This window comes from Ochotona princeps, chromosome X, assembly GCF_030435755.1.
Source record: "Ochotona princeps isolate mOchPri1 chromosome X, mOchPri1.hap1, whole genome shotgun sequence".
In the NCBI taxonomy this organism is placed as follows: Eukaryota; Metazoa; Chordata; class Mammalia; order Lagomorpha; family Ochotonidae; genus Ochotona; species Ochotona princeps.
Genome location: NC_080865.1, coordinates 60,096,804 through 60,119,284, shown reverse-complemented (window position 1 = coordinate 60,119,284; position 22,481 = coordinate 60,096,804). Strand labels below are relative to the sequence as shown.

General features: G+C 37.9%; 1 protein-coding gene and 1 pseudogene across 1 annotated transcript; both read right to left on the bottom strand.

The window, feature by feature from the left end:
- Nucleotides 1-879: 879 nt before the first annotated feature.
- Nucleotides 880-16,255, bottom strand: FAM133A (family with sequence similarity 133 member A). Its single transcript, XM_058658980.1, has 2 exons — nucleotides 16,165-16,255; nucleotides 880-1,769 (listed from the first exon to the last, which is right to left on the bottom strand). The coding sequence occupies exon 2, from the start codon at nucleotides 1,664-1,666 to the stop codon at nucleotides 911-913; it is 756 nt and encodes a 251-aa protein (XP_058514963.1). The 5' UTR covers nucleotides 1,667-1,769; nucleotides 16,165-16,255; the 3' UTR covers nucleotides 880-910.
- Nucleotides 16,256-18,457: 2,202 nt separating this feature from the next.
- On the bottom strand, nucleotides 18,458-21,538 carry LOC101521756 (transcription factor E2F8-like; annotated as a pseudogene).
- Nucleotides 21,539-22,481: the final 943 nt, after the last annotated feature.

The window sequence follows — 22,481 nt, the reverse complement described above, 5'->3', positions numbered from 1 at the left end:
TCAAAAATACCAAGGACTGCTTAAAATAATTCCCTCTGAAAAGGTATCAAAGTTAATTCAAATCATGTAATATTCCAATGGTAAATATTTTTCAGTACTGCAGAGAGAGCAGTGCTGAAATGGAGGTAAATTTCGGAAGTATGGGGGCTTATTCATGCTTGTAAACTGCTTTCTTTTTCTGGAGCAGCACACCACAACAACCCACGATTTCACTGAATAAAAAAACGGATGGCTGCTGCACTAGCAAAAATAGAATGTGTAAGGATTCAAGGCACACTACTCAGCTAGCCAAAGCAATTAGCAAACACTCCCTACCCCCAAGCCCTTTCCCCATGTAAACAAAGTTTATTAAGGGTTAAACTAAAATAAGCTGAACATCTACAACAGTACAGATTTCAACACATCAATATTAAGTTCTTGCTTCAGAAATGTCAATTGTAGTTGTCTGGTTATCTGTCATTATACTTTAAAGATTATGTAAATTAGATACATTTTACCTTAGATACATTTTTTTTACCAAAATAATCAATTATTTAAAAGATTTTACTTTAATTCAAAATTTTATCCACTAATAGGAGAACAGTTTTTAGCTCCCAGAGGAATCAACCACTAGAAAAAAAGACAAAATCTGATATTTAAGTTGCAGGCAACAATTACGGCCCTTTCTGGCACAGTGGTATTTGACTGGCATTTGAGTCCAGGAATAACTCTACTAACACAGGGAAACTCATGCATTTTGGTAACGATGCCCTAATTTTCACAGTTTAAGTTTTCTTCCTTCCTTCCTTCCTTCCTTCCTTCCTTCCTTCCTTCCTTCCTTCCTTCCTTCCTTCCTTCCTTCCTTCCTTCCTTCTTTCCTTCCTCTCTCTTGCCCTTTCTTTCTCTCTCTCCCTTTCTTTTCTTGCTTCCTTTAGGAAATCTTGTCTGATTTGTGACTTGAACCAGACTTCTTTTTCTTCTTCTTACTGTGTTTCTTGTGCTGTTTCTTCTTTTTCTTCTTTACTTTTTCCATAGCTTTTTCTTGCTCTTCATGCTTCCTCTTCTTTTTTGCTTGCACTTCCTCTTCATAATCTGATTCTGATGAAGCCTCAGATGACAGCGGTTTATCCTCAGGATGAGTCTTCTTTCTTTTTTTGCTGAAGCTTCTAATATACTTTTCTTTCTCTGCTTCATCCTTTGACTTCTTTTTCTTTTTTACAGATTCTTTGCTCTCTGATTCTGATTCAAAGGTAGAGCTCTCTGATGACTTGTATGAACGGTTCTTCTTTTTCTTTCTCTTCTTTCCCTGTTTCTTTTCCTCATCTTCAGATTCTGTAGAACTGCTTGAAGAATCAGAGCTTGATGAAGAAGATGAAGACCGACAAGATTTCTTCTTTTTCTTTTTCTTTCTTTCTCTTTTTTTGGATGAACTCTCATTTCCACTCAACAATTTCTCTCTGCTTTTTTCAAGTTCTTTCTTCCAATTTTCGTTCATTTTTTCTTCAAATTCAGCTAATGCCTTGGAACCTTTCTTTTTATTTTCTAATTGTTTCTTTACCTCTTCCCAAGTAGGCCTCGGTCGATTCAGATAATCTTGTATTGTTGGGCCTGTGGATTGAGTTGGACCCCTCCATCTGGCCATGGCTATTGGATTCATATAGGCCACTCGGTTATCCCGCTTCCCCATGGTGTTTGATGGTTCCTAGAGTAGATTCTCCGTTGCCAAGGACAACAAGGGTAGACACTCTCCTTATGCTTTTCCTCTACTGGAAGACCAAGATGGACCCATTCTGTGGAAGAAAAATGAAATGATTACACAGCCCATTTGATATGAGCCAAAATAAACTCACACACTTAATTATTCACTGCCTATCACATGCTAAAGCAGGAATTTCCAAAATCTTCAGTCTTGGCATCATTTAATATTTGTAAACATAAACACTTAAAATTCTTCCATAGTATAAATTCTCTGGCATGAACCTAACACTAACGATGACTCTTACGTACCTCCTGCAATGTTCTGGAACATATCTGATATATCTAATAAGTAATTCTTTTTCTATTATATGACATTCGTTATTATTTTTTGTTTCATTCTCGCTTAACATGGCATATAGAAAAAGGTGTAGAGCTAAAATCTGTCCCAGGAAGTATTCTAGCTTGGGAAAGTACAACACAATTTACTCCTTTAGAAACAAACCTGGGGGCCTGGCACAATAGCGTAGTGGTTAAGGTCCTCACCTTGAAAGCGCCGGGATCCCATATGGGCGCCGGTTCTAATACTGGCAGCTCTACTTCCCATCCAGCTCCCTGCTTGTGGCCTGGGAAGGCAATGGAGGATGGCCCAGAGCATTGGGACCCTGCACTCACGTGGGAAACCTGAAAGGAAGTTCCTGGCTCCTGGCTTCGGATCAGTGCAGAACCGTCCATTGTGGTCACTTGGGGAGTGAATCATCGGACAGAAGATCTTCCTCTCTGTCTCTCCTCCTCTCTGTACATCTGCCTTTCCAATAAAAATAAATAAATCTTAAAAAAAAGAAAAGAAATAAACCTGGGAGTGAAAATCTGAAAATATTTCCCATTCACCTCTCACATCTAATCTATTACTATTTCTCCCACTTAAACTTTCACAAATTTTTTGCGTCCCTGACATTTCTCCAAATATAATATCACCAAGTTAGTCCAGGCCATAATCATCTCTCATTTGAACTATTAATCTGTAGTTGCTAAAGTATTTATTATCTGTCAGGAATCATTTAGTGCACTACAATGGATTATTCTTGATCAATTCCTAAAACAAAACACAGAAGGAGTGGGCATTGTTCTGCAACAGATTAAGCTATTTCTGGGGGTGATGCGTCCATTTTCAGACTGTTGGCTCCAGTTTACACTAGCCTATTTCTAGTTCATATTCCCGTTAATGCATTTTGGGACGCAGAAAATGATGATCCAAGTAATTGTATCTATACCACTTACGTGAGAAATCCAGGTGGAGTTCCTGGCTCCTGGCTGTGGCCTAGCCCAGCCCTGTTGCAGGCATTTGGGAAACAAACCAGCGGATGGACTATCTCTGTCTCTGCTTCTACTTGCCTTCATATTTATTTTATTTGATTTTTAGTTTTTACTGGAAAGTCAGATATACAGAGAGGAGGAGAGACAGAGAGGAAGATCTTCTGTTCATTGATTCACTCCCCAAGTGACCACAATGGCCAGAGCTGCACCAATCCAAAGCTAGCAGCCCGGAGCCTCTTCCAGTTCTCCCATGTTGGTGTAGGGTCCCAAGGCTTTGGGCCATCCTGGATTGCTTTCCCAGGCCAGAAGTAGGTACCTAGATGGGAATAGGGACTGCCAGTATTTGAACCAGTGCCCATATGCGATCCCGGTGCATGCAAGGCAAGGACCTTAGCTGCTAGGCTACTGTACCAAGCCCAATTTGCCTTAATCTTTCTCTCGCTGCCTTTTAAGTAGATGAAAACGGACTTGTGGAAAAGTTACGATATTTATTCTATTCTTGTCTCAATTTCATAGACAAACTAAGGCCTAGGAATAAAATAACAAGACGAATAAATGGTGGAACCAGGGTTTAAAGCAAAGCAGCTTGACTCCAAACCCTAAATATATAATACAAAATTAATGTTTCCTCATTATATCAAACTCTTCATTGATAATTTTTTATCTACCAGAAGCTTCTTACATTTTAGTTCCATGCTGCAATCAGATAGTAAAACATTCAAGTTGCTTTACATCTGAAAGAAAATGAAATCAAAAACTCCTATAATTGTCCTATATGATCTGCCCTTTTTCTCTCTCTTCCATATATTCATTTTATAAGACATTTATTTTTACTTTTATTGGAAAGATTTACAGAGGAGAGACAAATATCTTCCAATTGCTGACTCACTCCCCAAGTTGCTACAGTGGCTAGAGTAGAGCCAATTTGAAGCCAGGAGCTTCCCCCAGGATTGTCACATGGGTACAGTTTCCAAGGTTTTGTGTTGTCCTCCACTGCCCTCCCAGGCCACAAGCAGGGAGCTGGAAGGGAATTGGAGCAGCCAGGACATGAATCAGAGCCCATATGGGGTACTGACATATGCACACGAGGATTTAGCCACTGAGCCATTGTGTCAGATCCTCTCTCTTCCATTTACAGTTGCTCATCCCTTTACTCAATTCCATCTCCTTGTCTTCTCTTGATTCCTGAAATAGGCTGAGTGCTAAGCTTAGCTAACATTATTAATTCAATGTCATCCTTCATGTCCCAACTTAAACATAAGTTCTTCAGTGGGGCTAGTATCCTGCATAAACTGGTCAACTTTTTCTGAGACAATAGTCAAATGCCAATTCTACTTGGTTCAACCTGATATTACAGCAGGTTATTTTTGTGTCTATCCTTCATCCTCATCTTTTTGCATTTCAATTCCTAATTTCAGAGTATTTATCAAATATTAATTATTTTTCTTTGTTTATAGAGGGTGTGTGTGTGTGTAACCACTGCTACCTATAAGCTCAGCAGAGATTAAAGGCCATGTTAGACAAGACTCATCAGCATAGTGTCCTCAGTACATAACACATCTGTCCCATACTAAGCACTCAAAAAATGGTTGCTCTGTGACAAACGCACAAGCAAATGAGTAGATGTCTTAGGAACTATGAAAAAAAAAAGTATTCACAGGGAACATCAGTGTTATGATGATGTCTGTTTTAAGACCTTGAAGAATAATTAGGAATGTGCCTAGAAAATAAGGACATGAAGGACTTCGCAGGCACAGGAAATAGGTGAAAAAACATACAGGAATTTGAAACAGCACCATGTATTTAATGTTGATTAAGTTTATAGACCTAGGGTATAGGGGAAGTAGGTATGGCTCCATAGACAGAAAGAAGCCTTATTATGGATGCCTTCCTGGACCATTTAAACTTTCAGATTTTGTCCTATTTTTAATAGGGGAGCCAATAAAATCCTTTAAATATAAGAAAAAGATATTCAGACAATCATAGATTTTTCAGTGTCTGTTTCACTGTGACCCTTTATGTCAACTTATCATACATACCCCGTAAGAGCCTAATGAAACTGACATTTCAGTGCTATAGATATTGTACTGAATGCTGGTGACAGTTTCTTGCATACGTTTTCTCTTCCAGATCTTATTCAACCTCCCTGCTTAGTTCTGTCTAGCTCTTCCTTAGGCCTTTCTGTCATTTTCATTTTTACTCCTACACAAAATATCAGTCAAATATCATCAGTTCCCTGAATAGACCATCAAAAGTCCTGGAGGACTTTAGTTTATATTCAACTCCCTCCTTGTTTCTGCTACTTGACACTTAGCACAATCCATTCTAATTTTAGATTTTTAAGAGTTAGTCCTGATATATGTTAGAAATAAAGGCAAAGGCCAGATCACAAAGGCTTTGGATACAATGATAAGTTAGATGAAATATATTCTTTGGGACTTGGAGTGAATCTAATGGGGAGATATAATTTTAAGCAGGAAAGTGACATGGTCACATCTAAGTATCTAAGAGTTGATCATTTACAAAGTGAAATGTAGACTGGAGTCAGGTAAGATGGAAAGCAAATAAGCTACTTATGCAATCATATTGATGAGAATGAAAAAGTCTGAACCATTCGCAACATTGCGAGTAACAGGGAAAAATAAATGAGACAGAATGAGATTTCTGCTGAGACTGTTCACCATTTCAACGTGAAAAATGAGAGAAAGGGGGATCTAGAGCACAGACTTTGCTTGAGACATTGGATAACTGGCAGCAACAAAGACTAGATAATATATGACATGACATTAATTTTGAGAAAAGGTGCTGTTGTTTTTTTTTTTTTTTTTGGACTGGCAAAAAGCTTGAAATGCCCAAGAGATAACTGAATGAGTCTGCAAAAATTCAATAATGGATAAGTAGATGTTGGAACACTATCATGTAATCTGATTTAGATATGTTGGATTGGCAGCCACTGAGTGATGGCTGAAATGATGAGATAAACATGTGTAGTATGACATCCTGTCTGTTAAATAAAATTCAGGCATAAACACATTGTATTCTAATTGTTAACATGATTCTTCGGCAAGAAAAATTATTGCTTGTGAATGAGATTCACACATTAAAAAACCACTGTGTTAAAACCATTTGCCTCATGAATACCCTTCACCATAATCGGGTCATCTGTCATTCTAATTGAAAACTGTAGAGTTGAAAATGTCATTTTCTCTTTGCATCTAGTAGATAATTGTCAAATAACAACTGATCAGGCTCTAGCCTTTTTATGACTATACCAGAAATTATACAGTAGCAACAAATTATTGCGGATTGAAGTGATAATGTAGAAAAGAATAGCTATGTGAAGCTAGATGGTCCAAGTATAAATTTTGCCCAAGGATTTTGAAGAAATGTATACTTCAACTCCTTATTTATCAGAATACAGTAACGCATTTTAGATTTTATAATAATGAAAAATAATCATTTATTCTAGCATGTTGCTAATTAAACAAGATGTTTTTAAAGCCTTTAAAATATATTTTTATAATTTTAAGTTGATCGATTCATAGTTACATTATTACAGTGATAATTTTTATGGTATATAAGGTAATATCTTTTAAGACTACAAATAGAATAATTAAATAAAGCTACTTAACATATGCATCATATACAATTCTAATTCAAATTAAACTGCTACCTGCAGTACTAGCATCTGATGTGAACACTGGTTCTAGTCCTGGTTATTCCACTTGCAATCCAGCTGTGCTAAAATGTTTGAGAAAGCAAAAGATAATGAAGAAGTCTGTAAGAAACTTCTAAATGCTGGTTTTGGCATGGCCAAAAACAATTAAGGAGTGAATCAGTGGATGGGCAAACCTCTCTCTCTTTGTCTCTCTTTCTTTTTCTGTTTCTTTCTTTCAAATACATATAATAAATATTTAAAAATAGCTTTACGTTTACAGAAAACTGTCAGGTATAGTTCAGAGAATTCATGGATTCACTGAACTTGGATTCCCTTAGGTTTAATTTGTTACATTGATACTTAACATCTGCTACAAATAATAAAACAATATTGACATTTTATTATTAACTTGAGTCCGTTCGTTTTTTCAAATTTCTTTGGTTTTTAGCTAAAATTGCCCTGTTTTATCTGTCTTGTTTTTTTTCTCAGAAGCCATCCAAGATACCACACTACATTCAGTCATCATGTCTCCTACATGTCTTTAGACTGTTCAGCTTCTCAGAATTTATTTCTGACAGCCTAAACTGTTTTGAGGAGTAATACTCACATGTTCATTTTTTAAATGTTCTTCAATTTGAATTTGATTTTCTTCACATAGTTAACATTTGGCTTCTAAGCTTTTGAGAGGAAGAACAGAGGTAAATTACTGTTCTCATCATGTGATACCAAGAACACATACTATTAAAATGAGTTAACAGTGATGCTATTATTCCTGATCACTTAGAATGAAATCACTATGGACAGTCCACATGTAACAAACGGGGAGTTATATTTTACCCCATTGGTGGGCAAGTACCAAAAAAATTATTTGTAACTCATCTATACAGGAGATGTGGCTATTTATTCCTATTAATACAGTCAATAATAACTCCTATTAGTATGAATTGATTAATGGATAGTGATTTTACATCTTGGGTAATATTTTGATGCTACTATCTGTCCCTGCTCAAATTATTCTAATTTTGCACATTGGAAGTCCTTTCACTTAATTCTCATGTCTTGGTGAAATACATCCAGCATTTCATTTCTTGTAAATTTCCTTACATTTTGGCCTTAACAAAATACTCGGAGATCATTTTGTATAACCCCCAAACTAGCCTGACAATCAGGTATATTTACAGAATACCCCAGTTAATTTTAGAATAGAATACAGAAAATGAGATTTAAATCCCAGATACATCTAGCATTATTGCTTCTGGGCCTTTTCAGCAGACAGTATTAACTAGAATGTGAATGCTTTTAATTCACATGTTAATTCTAAGCTAAATATCCAAACCAGGATATAGATATGAACTGCATAGAGATTGCATATACAAGAATCCGTATATGTGTGGAATATAATTGGACATCAACAAAATCCCTGTTATGCTTACATCTCAAGTAGTATGAATGGATCTTTTCTGCATATTTTTCTGTAATTGAAAAGTATACAAGTATCATCTAAAGAAAGAACAAATGACCTCAAAATAAACATAGTTCACAAATTGTGTTGCTGTAGCATTTTATCCTAGCCCCAAAGCCATAAACCGAAAAAAGAAAAAAAAAAAGAAGTGTAGATTGTGTCAGCGTCAATGTTTGCACATGTTCTATAGAAACCCAGTATATAAATAAATACAGAATCCGACTAGGCATTTGCCAAAAGGGACATATATTGCTAGTCTATTTGATGTATTTCATATACACCTATTAGTAATTTCAGTTTTGTTTTGTTTTGTTTTGTTCTGTTTTGTTTTGGCAACAAACTTTTTCCTGGAAAGCTTTGTCTATAAAGACAAGATAATGGGAGGTGTTGTTTTTAGTTTGATTGGTTTACATTGTGTATATGTTGAAATTTTATTCCACACCCCACCTAAATGTATACATACTATATGTTAATAAAACATTTGAAAATACAGCAATTTAGGGGAAAATGTTGCCTTTAGATAAAGTGCAGTTATATATGTGAAGTAACTAATATCCTAGAGCACTGAAAAGTCCAGCTTCTCTCTTGAAAGGGTCTTTTCACATGAAGTCAAGCCAAGTGACTGCTGCTTTTGCGTCAGTTTGACAAGACTACTGGTGCAAAAACATACCTCAACAATAAAGCTTATACCCTGTGTTGTGCTCACTGTTCATTTAAAATATGTCTTATAATGATAATTTTGTGCAAATTCTTAACAAGACCCCTCACATCATAAAACTTGTTAGATCTATGGTCAGCATTGAACAACTGAAATCAATTTCATTCATGTTTGACAGATAAGTAAATGGAATATTACATAAACTTCCAAAGTGAGATAAAATGGCACTTTCCTTTCACTACTTAAAATTGCAAATACACGTTAATGCCAAGTTCAACTGGTATGTTTTATAGTAGAAGACCATGAAATGCCTCCCAAAGCAATGCACTGCACATCCAAAGTGATCTCCTGGCCAGAAGTTTGTCAATTTTTCACTAGGATCTGTTTGTACCAAGACATACTTGTCATCTTTTCTTATGGCATCTAAAAGATAAGGCCTTACACTTGAGAAGCAAAATACTAGGAGAGCTCCTTATTTTGTAAAACAGCACAGTTTAAAATGCATCGATTGACAATGTCAGACAAAGACAACCTGGTCTTACATGTGTTGGTATCTTAATCACTACCTTCCAAAATCCGGCACCCCACATGATATTTTTACTATTTTTCGGAGAACTGAGAACAAGTATTACAACTATGTGAATCTACTGTAAAATAGCTAAAACCACCACAATTATTTATTGCAACTAGGCACACTTATAAGAATCAAATATCTTCTCAGATTAGAAATTTATACATATAGCATTTCCTTAAAATTCAAAGGCCAGAGTTTTTAGACTTGTTTGCTACAATTAAATCATACACAGTTACTGGAAATACAAGTGGGCAGTGCTTAGAAACATCACAACTTGTGTAATTTTATTAAAAATCATTATTTTTTTTATCACACTGGAATCACAGCTTGTCTAATTTGAAAAATCATGTGGAGATGTGATTTGGCATTCAATCTCACTCATTGGGAAAAAAAAAAATTCTCAATTCCAGAAAGCGCACTAAGAAAAAGCAGACTACGAGATAATAAAGCATCCCCAGAAATACACTAGATAGGTTTTATTAACTTTATTCATAGAGCAAATGATCATTAGAGTCCACTATTAGTTTTCCTACTTACTTGCTGCATACTCTCCTGCAAATCATGCTTTTTCTGTGGCTTGATTATTATATGTGAAAATAGGGTTCATACATAACCACTCTTGCAATTGTACCCATCTTCAAGTTCAAATGAAATGTCTTTCCAGGATTATTTGAGAACTGTGAAAGTCTATATAAAGGTAAAGAGCTGACATCCCTATGATTACTGAATCATAGTGATTCAGTATCATGAATCATAGTGATACATATTCATATAAACAGATACTTTTCCAGGTACATGCATGAAGTATCTCATTTAATTTTTAACAATTTCATGAAGAAGGGTTCACTGTAAAACTTGTTTAATAGATAAGGAAACTCAGTAGTTGAAAAATTAAGTACAGTGATTTAACCATGATCTCATAGTTAATAGGTGCTAAATCCAAAATTGCATCCCTGGCAGATTGCTATACTATTGAAGAACAATGATCGTGCTGTACTGTTAAATAATTTTGTAGCAGTAAAAATGGATGTAATTTTTAGCCAAGGATTATAATGAAAAGACAATGATTATTTATAATTTCGTATTTATACTTCCGGTTCAAAGTGTCAGGGCAAATTAATCCCCTACAAGTGTAAAGTAGACTGTAATGTTAATAATACCTACATAAGCTGATAAAATCAGTTTCTGCACACTGGAACAATCTAAGAGTATTCTACTAACTTGTCAAATCAATCTAAAATTTTCAGATATTGGGAACATAAATACCTGTTGTAGAGTTGAGGTGGAGATGGGAATCCCACCGAGTCAATGTATTCTCTATTGCCAGGTGAATGCCATTTTGACAATAATGAGGATAACTTAGAAAATGGATATATGCATAAAATTTGAAAATGTTATATAAGTCATTTATAATTTCTTTCCTTACTTTGCCTGATTTTCAAGCTGTTAAAAGGTGAACTGATTCAGGTTTTTCCTTCTCTATCTACACCCACAGGTATGGGGATGTTCAAGGAACAGTGTCATTTATAACCAGCATAAAAAGAGATGAAAACAGCAAAAGTCATCCTGATGTTCTTTAAACTCTACTCAGAGTTTCTTACTCTTTCAAATTCCTTACATGTCATTTGTGGTTCTCTGCATGGTGGTATATGTTTTTCCCATTTATATTTCAAGATTGATTTTTGCCGTTTTCTTTTTTTTTTTTTTTTAATTGCAATGCAGATCCCTGAAGATCTAAAGAGCAAAGGCTTTGACACTGTGCAGGCTACCATTCTGCACTCAAGGCTTGACAAATACTTTGAGTCACAGAATTTACTAACTTGATAACACCATATCATATGAAACTGGCTTATCAGTTATGTTTACCTATTTACCATATCACTACTGCCTGTTGTATTCAGCAATATAAGATAATGCCATACCAGGAAGTCAAGTGCTTTCACATTATTCTTTAATATTATTTCCACACTTTGACACAGAATTAACTAACCATGTAACTGCCTCAACTAGAAATATAAAGACATCTGTGCATTTACTTGGATACTCCAGATTCAATAACTCTTTCTCATCTCTAGATAAAATTATTTCTAACCTAACACTATTCTTCAGTCCTGAGTATGAGCATATAGATTACTTACAAAACTCATTATATGCTCAGATAAGCAAACTTATCAAAATTTTCTAATTTGTTTGGCCCTACCACTTCCAAAATAGCTCATCAGGACATATTCAGCACAGAAAAAAAACTTGGTATCTAAAAATTTAGAGACACTCAAAATGCTTATAACACACTAACACGGTATGCAAACTGTGGCTGATTCTGTCAAAAATATATGATCTGGTAGCTGGCATCGTGGAGCATCAGGTTAAACTGAAGTCTGCAATGCAAGCATTTCAAATCAGTGGATGGGGTCCAGAACAATAACCTAGTGGCTAAAGATTTTGCCTTGCATGTACTTGGGATCCCATACTGGTGCAGTTTCTAATCGCGGCAGCCCTGTTTTCCATCCAGCTCCCTGCTGGTGGCAGTGGAGGACAGTCCAAAGCCTTGGGACCCTGAACTGGTGCAACAGACCCAGAAGAAGCTCCTGGCCCCTGGCTTCGGATCACTTTAGCTCCAGTGGTTGAGGCCACTTGATCTTCCATCAGATGGAAGATCATCCTCTCTGTTTCTCCTCCTCTCTGTAATCTGACTTTCCAGTAAAAATAAATAAATACATACATAAATACATACATAAAAAATAAGACAAATCAGGGGATGGGATCCAATACCAGTTGCTCTGATTCTAATACAGCTTATGCTAATGCACCTAAGAAAGCAGCAGGAGATGGCCAGAACACCAGCTAGCCCTACATCCACAAATATAAAATCTGAGGTTTCTTGGATAAGACCCAGAAGCAAAGCCAATAAAGGAGATATAGACAAATGGGATTACATCAAGAAAAAAAGTTGCTGCACAGCAAAGGATATAGTAAAGTGGCAATCAGCAGACTGGGAGAAATTGTTTGCAAATTAAGCATCTGACAAAGGATTAATATTCAGGGACTGCCAGTATTTTCTATTAAATTTTTGGAAAAATATCAAATTGGCTCATTTCTATCTATTCTTCTAAAATATAGCAGTCATAAAACCATGGATTCAGTTTTGTTTAGCGTTAGTGTTAGCCAATGGACCTTGGAAGGATTTCTTCATCTTTGAATTAGCAAGATTGACAACATTTCAGAACTACCACTTAGGAAGAACCCTCGGAGTCTGCTCTATATTGGGATCCTGAGACAGCACTGGGTGGCTGTTCCCCAGCCCCAGTTACTAAGATGGTTGGGAGGCTGGGTGTGGCTTCCCTCCTTATCTCTCCCTTCCCCCAGATATAGAAGGAAGAAAAAGAAAATCCTTCAGCCTTCCCACCCTGATCAACTATGCAAACATCATCAAAAATAATAATAATAAAGTCTGCTTATAAAATGTACTTATGATGAAATTTGCTTAATTTGTACAAATAAAAAGGAGAAAATCATTCTAGGTTAAAAATAAGCAGCGGATTTCAAAAGATATTTCTCCAATTATGATACATAAAGATCCAATAAACACATGAAAATTCGAAAAAAAACAACAAGAAGAAAATTGAGTGAGAGGTAAAGATTCGAAAACCACATTAAATGACGTAAGGAGGGGCAAGCAGACAAACCTAGATTGTAGGAGATTCTATAAAACAAACACAAACAACAGTCTCTCCTAGAAGTCTGAGGTTGATTCCATGGCATAAAAAAGTTATTCTTCTGGCTAAGGTATGCAAATACTATATGGGTGCTGGTTTGAATCCCAGCTGCTTCATTTCCGATCCATCTAATGTGCCAGATGAAACAATGGAGGATGAGCCGAGTGTTTGGGCCCTTACACCCATACTGAAGACTCAGAAGAAGAAGCTCCTGGCTCCTGGTTTCCAGCCAGCCTAGCTCCAGATCTTGTGGTAGTTTGAGGAGTGAACCACATATCAAAGATGTCTCTCCTCTCTCTGTAACTGCCTTTCAAATAAAAATAAATAAATCTTTTAAAGAGAAAATTCATTTCATGGGGAAAATGTAGATATTTTTTAGGAAAAAGGACATTTAGAGCAATAATTAAATGTCATATATAAACCTTAATCCTATCTTTTTTAATATAAAACATGCATATGCTGTTTCTTTTGGGAGTGATGAAATGTTCTAAGATTGTATTGTCACCATGGCTCACAATGCTTATAAACTTGCACCAAGTCATTGAATTTTAAACTAAAAATGAATGATTTTCAAGCGAACACTACACTCCAACAATGCTGCTTTAAAATTTTGGGGCGTATCTAAAGAATCAAATAGTCACTGGATATTAGCTGGCATCAGGGAATTATTTTAGATAATTTAAATATGATAGTATTGAGATTATGGAGAATACTCTTATTTTAAGAGATATACACTGAAATGTTTATATGGAAAGTATTGTGAAGACTCTTAGTTTAAACTCATGCAGCAAAAAAAGAGAAAATATAACAAAAATATAAAAATGAAAAATTAGACTCAACTTTAGATTATGGGCACGGAAATGTTTACTATAATAGCTTTTCATGTTTTCTACATGTTTTAATATTGTGTAACAAAACCCAAATGGCAAATAAACATATGAAAAAATGCTCAAGTTCCTTGGCAATAAGGGAAATCCAAATTAAAACATCAGTGAGGTACCACCTAATGCCAGTAAGACTGGCCCACATAAATAAAAGCAGCAACAACACTAGTTGGCGAGGTTGTGGGGAAAAGGGAACCCTATTCCACTGCTGGTGGGGGTGCAGGCTGGTACAGCCTCTATGGAAATCAGCATGGAGAACATTCAAACAACTCAAAATCAACATACCGTATGATCCAGCAAATAGCACTCCTAGGAATATATCCAGAACACTTGTTTTAAAAGAAACCAACATGCACTCCTATGTTCACAGCAGCACAATCAGTAATTGCAAAAACATGGAAGCAGCCAAAATGCCCATCAGCAGAGGATTGGATAAGAAAGCTATGGTTCATCTACTCCATGGAATACTACTCAGATATTAAAAAAAAACAAAATGCAGTTCTTTGTGGCCAAATGGGCCAAACTGGAAACCATAATGCTAAGGGAAATGAGCCAATCCCAAAAGGTTAAATACCACATGTTTGCCTTAATTTAAGATGATATGATGTTATGTATAACATGTTATTTTATGTATGTTATATGTTGTGTATAAACTAAAATTGAAATGTCAATGAGGTGGTCACAGAAGGTGGTTAGGCACTCACATTTACTTTTAACATATTGGTTACTCATTACTATGTCAATTCATTCCATAATGATGTAAATTTTTGCTGATGGTATGTTGGAGCTTTTAATTGATTGGGATGATACTCTGCTGGCTCTGTCTTCAGACCAGAGAGGGTATATCTAAGAAGCCGTTGAACTTGACTGGACAATAAGATGCTGGACTCTATGTTTGGTATATGCTTGCAATGGGGGAATCTCAACTGAACTTGAACTGTGGTTATGCACCAAGGTGGAGGAATCCACCATGGTGGGAGGGTTTGGGGAGGGGTGGGGAGAATTCAAGTACCTATGAAACTGTGTCACATAATACAATGTAATCAATGAATTAAAAATAATAAATAAATAAATAAATAAATAAATAAATAAAATATTGTGTAACAAAAATTCCACAAATTTATTAATTTCAAGAGAGAAAGAACATCATTTGAGGAGATTAAGATATTAAGTAGGAAATGAAATAATCTTTTGTCTTTGACCATCTTAACCAACTAGGTCTTCTTATCAATATGATGTAATCATATAGAGATCACTCAGTTGCTAAAACCTGAGTCAACCAAGTATATTGGAAAACAACACATTATTTATCTACATACAGATTTGTCCCAGAGTCATGCCTGCGGCAAGATAAATACTGACCATGCAATTAATGTTTCTATTTTGCTTCCCATCTATTCCACCTTTAATTACATTTTTAGCTGCTTCATTTTTATTGTGTTTAACTCACAGATTTAAGGATTTTCTGAACCAATTGTTCTTGGCATAAAGTCCAAAGGCCTTAACTGAATCCATGGGCTGCTGTAAGAATAATCTAGTCACCACTTACCTCTTCATCTTAACTTTGCTACACACAGCCTTCATTTCTCTGCATATTAACCATAGTATTTACAATATGCTATGTTCCCTCTAACCAAGATCTCTGCACATACTGCTCATTATCTAAGTGCAAATTCAATTTAATTTATTTCGCGAAGGCCTCTTTAGTGATCTTGTAAATGATTTGACTGATAATTTAATTTTGGTAGAACCTTGCACTTTTCACAATTGTAGCTAGCTCTTTCTATAATTACTTAATACCATTTGCTTCACATGGAAAGGATCCATGCCTGTTGTGCTCCCCAAAAAAGTGGTCAATTAAAAACTAGAAACATATAAACATGTTATTATTCTATTTAAAAACCAAGAGAAATTGCCTCTATCAATTCCATTGCAAGAGTTATATGCTCCTCCACATATCTCTTTCCCCCTTTTGAAGCAAAATACCTGGAAACTCGTGGCTTTACAGACTTCTACTTCTTCCTTCCAACATCTCTTGAACCCATACCAATTGGGGCTTTTATTTCAAACACTTCATGGGAATTTTTTTTTTTTACTCAGAACAACAGTTCTGACATTTTAATCTTAATAAAACAAGTGACAAAATAATCATCTTTCATGTTCACCTTATCAATCAGTAATATTTGATAGAATTCATTGCTATCATATCTGAAAAACGTACCTCAGTTGGCTTCCAGAACAGTACACACTCCTTGGCTTTCGTTTAACCTTTCCAGCAGCTTTCCAGCTCCTTTTCCAGGTTCTCCTACTTTAACCAGAGATAAAGGAGATATTGTTAAAATTTTGTGCACTAACTTGGCAGTAAATTTTAGGTTACAGAAATAAAACTTGAAGTAATGAGTAGTGTGGTTAAATATGAAGAATAATTTCAAACAGAACAAAAATCTCTCTTTTTTAAGATTTATTTATTTTGTTACAAAGTCAGATATACAGAGAGGAGGAGAGACAGAGAGGAAGATCTTCCATCCGATGATTCATTCCCCAAGTGAGCCACAATGGGCCGGTGCATGCCAATCTGAAGCCGGGAACCAGGAACCTCTTCCAGGTCTCCCACATGGGTGCAGTGTCCCAAAGCTTTGGGCCGTCCTCAACTGCTTTCCCAGGCCACAAGCAGGGAGCTGGATGGGAAGTGGAGCTGCCGGGATTAGAACTGGTGCCCATATGGGATCCCGGTGCGTTCAACGTGAGGACTTTAGCCGCTAGGCCATGCCGCCGGGCCCTACTTTGTTAATTTTAAAGAACTGTGGAAGCAACTAGAAATGATGGGGAACAAAAAATAAATGACAGGACAGAGTTTGGTTTAAAAAAATGAGTTTTGCAAAAATGATGTGATTAAAAATAAAGGGATTCTGATAGGTAATGAGAACAAAATGCATTAGATGTACAATTAGGAGTAGAAAAATTGAGATTGAATATTCTGTAGTTAATCTGAATAAATAATTAATGTTAAAGTGTTACTCACCCTTCTAAGGTAGAGGGTTAGTTTGCCTGGATAAAAAAATAAAAGATTTTTGGGCCCGGCGGCGTGGCCTAGCGACTAAAGTCCTCACCTTGAAAGCCCCGGGATCCCATATGGGCGCCGGTTCTAATCCCGGCAGCTCCACTTCCCATCCAGCTCCCTGCTTGTGGCCTGGGAAAGCAGTCGAGGACGGCCCAATGCATTGGGACACTGCACCCGTGTGGGAGACCCGGAAGAGGTTCCAGGTTCCCGGCTTCGGATAGGCGCGTACTGGCCCGTTGCGGCTCACTTGGGGAGTGAATCATCGGACGGAAGATCTTCCTCTCTGTCTCTCCTCCTCTGTGTATATCTGGCTGTAATAAAATGAATAAATCTTAAAAAAAAAATTAACAAAGTAAAGCACATAAGTGTGATTTGGGTTTTTTTCCCTACGTAATGTTTCCATATTAATTCAGTAATCAATCTATGGAATAAATTATTTTCTGTTTCTATGTTACATAAATGTTGGTGAACAGTACTGATTAACACAGAATTTCTCACAGTAATAATAGCTATTCTTCTAAGACAATAACTCAGAGTAAAGACCCAGGACCCAGTGAGAGTCGCTAAGATACTTTCAGGGGTCGGCAAAACTCTCCTTTACTAACTCTGTGTTAGGCCTTATTTGCTTCATATAATATTTGAAACAAAGCATTATCAAAACGGACTGAATGTAGAAGCAGATGGATGGGCCTGACGCAGTAGCATAGGAGCCAAGGTCCTTGCCTTGCACAAGCCGGCATCCTATAGGAGTGCCAGTTTTGATCCTAGGTGCCCCACTTCCCATCAAGCTCCCTGCTTGTTGCCTAGAAAAGCAATGAAGATGGCCCAAAGCCTTGGTACTCTGCACCTGCCCAGGAGACCTAGAAGAAGCTCTTGGCTCCTGGCTTCGGATCGGCTCAGTTCTGGCTGTTGAGGCCACTTGGGGAGTGAATTATCCAATAGAGGATCTTCCTCTCTGTTCTCCTCCTCTCTGTATCTGGTTTCCAATAAAAATAAAGTAAATCTTTTCTTTTTAAAAAGAAGCAGATATATAAGAATTATTGCCAGACAATAAATAGATTTGAAAAATACAAAACAATCTTGCTTAAATTTTGCTCTTAAAAACATAGCTATTTTAATGCTCCTTAGCTAGCATGTAATAGTTTTCTTCTTGCTGTTTTTAAGTGAGTGAGTAATTATTTGAAATATGTTTCACTTTTAGTTTCCAATGCCATAAATATCAACAGCTATTAGATATTCTGGTATCATTTACCACATGTACAAGACTCTTCTGGTTCCTTAGTAATTTTTTTTACATTTTTAAAAAGTTTCATTTGAACACTTTATGATTAAAAAATACATTTTATAAGTAATTTTCCCATAGACTTGATTGATTGTTGCAAACTTTACTAAAAGACATTGCAATAACAGATTAAAAGAAATTACAAAAAAACATAACTACAGCCCTCCTGTTAAAAAATACAACATTATATATCACACAGGGCTTTCTTTGTGTAAAAAAATTTGAAAGAATGCTGTATTAGGCATGTGAAACGCATATACTCAGAGGAATGTAAACTTTAATACAGTTACCTTGCATAATATTATTGGTACAGCTGAAAAAGTCATTTGTTTTCTCCCTAGAAGTTAATATATACCTTAATTTAACATTTATAGGACTGAAGGATGAACTTAGCTTTATACAAATATATATGTGTGTGTGTGTGTGTTTATATACATCTACAGGCAAATGGTATTGTTTATACCACGTGCACATAGATGTACATAATTGTATGTAGGTAGAAAAACAAGTATCTGCTTGACATTGAGTAAACTTTCAATGTTTTTACAGTATTTTCAGAGCAAGTGTTCTCCAAATCAGTCTGTATACATCTTCTGTATTAAACAACTCTTTAGAAAATCAGCCTAAAGCAGCACTCATCAGTTAGTGGACATTCTCTGTGGAAACTCTCAGTTTTCGCTGAGGGATAAAGAGAGTTCCTAAGGAGGTTTTATTAGCACCATCAAAATCCAGGCAGGAGGAGCCCATCAGCTTGGTTGGTCCACCCGGGGTACAGAAGAAATTTTCAGTCACTCAGTGTGACCCTTTGGGTGTCACAGGAATAGGCTGCTGCGTCCCCATCACAGCAACTGATTGTCCATTCAGGTGGCTCTGGCCCAGGACTGGTGAATCGTAATTGTTGGCCCTTCCTTGTTGAGAAGCTGCATTTTCTGGTATGATACTAACAGCCTCTATTCTTGGAGACACAGGGATGGTTCCAAGCCCAGGGTTGGCAGATACCTGTACACTAGGGGAGATGAGTCCCAGGTGCTGCAGGTAAAGTTTACAATGGCTGAGCTTGGGTTCTGGACAGGAAGTGGGTGGTTCGAAGCAAGAGCCGGGTTATTCCCGACAGGCACGGCCGCCACAGATGTTGGTGAAACCATTAGCTTTAAAGGTGCTACATGAAAAGAGAGAAAATTAACAGCAGTAAGTTCAGATGATGTCACTGGAATAACACCTGCAATTGGGGAGCTGTAGATCCTATGGTTTGGGGAAAGTGTACCTGAGTTTTCTTTACTAGACAAAATGGACTCTGCCCCCAGGGATGAGCACTGGGTGAGAGGGATTAGGTATCCTGATGGGAACAAGGTTGTAGAGGCATTTTCAAGTCCTTTCAGTTCCTCTTTAAATTTCTTTTTGGACCCACTATCCTTGGGCATGCTTGCCCTCTTGGAGCCTCTTTCTCCAGCCGACTCTCTGCTTTGGCTTTTTGTCCCTTGTCGCTCTGGTGCTGGTAGCAAGCCTCCAGGAGTGGTGGATGCACTGGTCTTCGTGGCATCGCCAGCTGCCTTCTCCGTGGAGTCTCTTGATGCAGAAGCTTTAGAAGAATGGATGGGGCAGATGGTTGGGCTTAGGCCCTGGGGTGGCGTCATGGTCTGGGCTTGGGCAGGTTACAAGTAGATGGCATAGGATGAATTTGAAGGGGCCTGAGGTAGGATTACGGGCAACGCTGATGACAGTGGGCTAGGGATCAGGGGCACCACACCCAGAGGTTGGATGAGGGATGGTGCCGTCAGTTCCAGCTCAGCATTCGCAGGGGTGTCCACAGGAGCCACTGGTTTGCAGTGCCCTCACCTTGCCAGTTGTACTTTCACTTTCTTTCTGGGTTCACTTGATTGCTCTTCTAACTGCTGGGAGCAGAATTGATCTTCCTGCGGTCACTCTCAATACTCTTCACTAGCTTGATGACAACTGCCGGGTAAAGTTTGCTTTGCTGCATGTGGAGAAGAGGTTTTTGGCACAGCTCTCTTTGCAGTACGCCTCACGTCACAGTCGCTAGTATTTGGACTAATTTCCTGGCCTGTTCATTTAAAAGCTGGCTTTCGACCTCTTTGCAATATGAACCTTCTTGATACGATCCAGCCTACTCAGGACATTAGCTATATCATATAATCTTCTGATTTTTGTTTTGAACCTGCTTTTATCCAAATCTTCTACATGGTCCTCCCCAAGTAAAATCTTGGCAGCAATTTCCAGGCTCACTATCTGAGGCGTTGACATCAAAAACAGCATCACGAATTTCCGGCTCATCACTCTTAAAGACTTGTCTTTGCGGCTGTTCACAGAGGCCGAAATTCCACTCCAGGAAGTTCCACAAAACACATGTCCGGGTATCTGTTTTGGCCAGAGTTTGATTTGATGATATGATCCTCAATACTGTAACTCTTAATGAAGTCAAACTCCTGTTCATATTCTCTCTTTTTTTTTTAAATCATCATTATCTGCTCGGAGTACTTCTTCTCCTCCCTGACACTCTTCAGAGTCCCGAGGGTTTTGTTGAGATTACGTCTCCCATGCCAGGTGTACCGGTTTTTGGCAAGGCGGCTCACCATGTGTAAACTCTCAAGAACATTCACAACATCGTAAATTCGTCATCGCTCCACATTAAGTTCTTCAGCCACTTCATCGAGACAGATGTCATTATTCACAGCTGGGTTGGGATAGTTGGGATAGCGTCCCAGGAATTAATGACATAGGAGTCCTAAGCTGTTCTCTTCTCTACTGGGTTGGGATTTTTCATACTCATCTCCGTATTAATGTTCATGTAAACAGTCTTTGGCCTCAAGTAATCCACTTCTGTTGTCAAATAATCCCCTTTTCTGATCTCTGTTTTGGATCTCAGGGCTCCTGGCACTGATAAGCATTTTCAGATTAGCTGTCGGTGTCCATGGCTCTCCCTGGGAGACTTCCTTGGGCTTGGTGGGTGTGGTCAAGGAGCCTCCGAAGTCCCGCTGGAGCTCAGCCAGCACAATTATTTCCTGTAGCGGATTCTTTTAGAAGTGTTTTTGTCAATCCCCTTTTATGTGGTTCAAAAAAGAGATTTTTCCCTTTCGTTCTCCATGCTGCAAATTTCTCATGCATTTAGAGTTCCTTTAAAAACGAAAAATCTGGAGATGCTCCTGAAATCCCAATGGTTCCACTAGGCCAATCAACTCTATGGAAACTTTTAATAGCCTGTCAGTCCTGCTCAGGGTCGGAGCTGGTGAGGGCCGAGCCAGGAGACCCCCGCGCCCCTTCCCCACCCCGAGTGCGGAGGGCCCCCCGCAAGGGCGGAGGGGGAGGCCGTCGGTCCGTCTTCCCACCCCCGCCCCCCGAGGTGGGTTCCCGGGGGAGGCGCCAGGGGCCGGGGACTGGCGGGCCGGTCGGTGGGCGGAGGGAGGGAGCGTGGCCGTCCTGGAGCAGTCAAGCCCCCGATTTGAAATTAACCAGCTCCTGGCGCTCTTCCCGGCCCCAGGACCTCCTTAGTAATTTGTTTTATTTGCATGAAAGGCAGGGAGAGAGAATGAATCACCTATCCCCTATTCACTCTTCAAATTCCAGAATAGGTAAAACTTAGCAAGTCAGAACCAGGAGCCCAGAACTAAATTTGGAAGTCCAGCATATGTAACAGATTGTAATCATTTAAGCCACCACTAGCTGCCTATTGGAAAGTACATCAGCAGGAATCTAAATTGGAGAGTGCAACTGGGATTCAAACATACACACACACACACACATATACACATATATACACATATACATATTTTTTTTCTAATGATGTTACTCTGGACCACAATACTTGTTGACAAATATAGATCCTGGATTTCAAAGAAGACTTACAAACAGTATTTTTAGGAGACTACTCATGAATTTACATTCCTAAGATCGTCCCTAGGTGAATACTGTACACATTAAGGCAGGAAAGTCAAATTAATTGGTATTCAAACTCTGGTATCTGAAAATACTTCTGACCCTGCTCTTACTTGTCCATCACAAAACTGCTTCCTACCTCCCCACTGTAGGTTGGCCCCAATACTGTTCCCTCCACCATCACTACTCTTCCTGCTCCATCTGCTACCTACCCCATATTGTCCCACCAAAAGTCCTCTGTAGCAAAACCATCCCTTCGCTCCTCCTTCCTCCTCTCTTTCTCCTGACATACTTTTTCATCAGA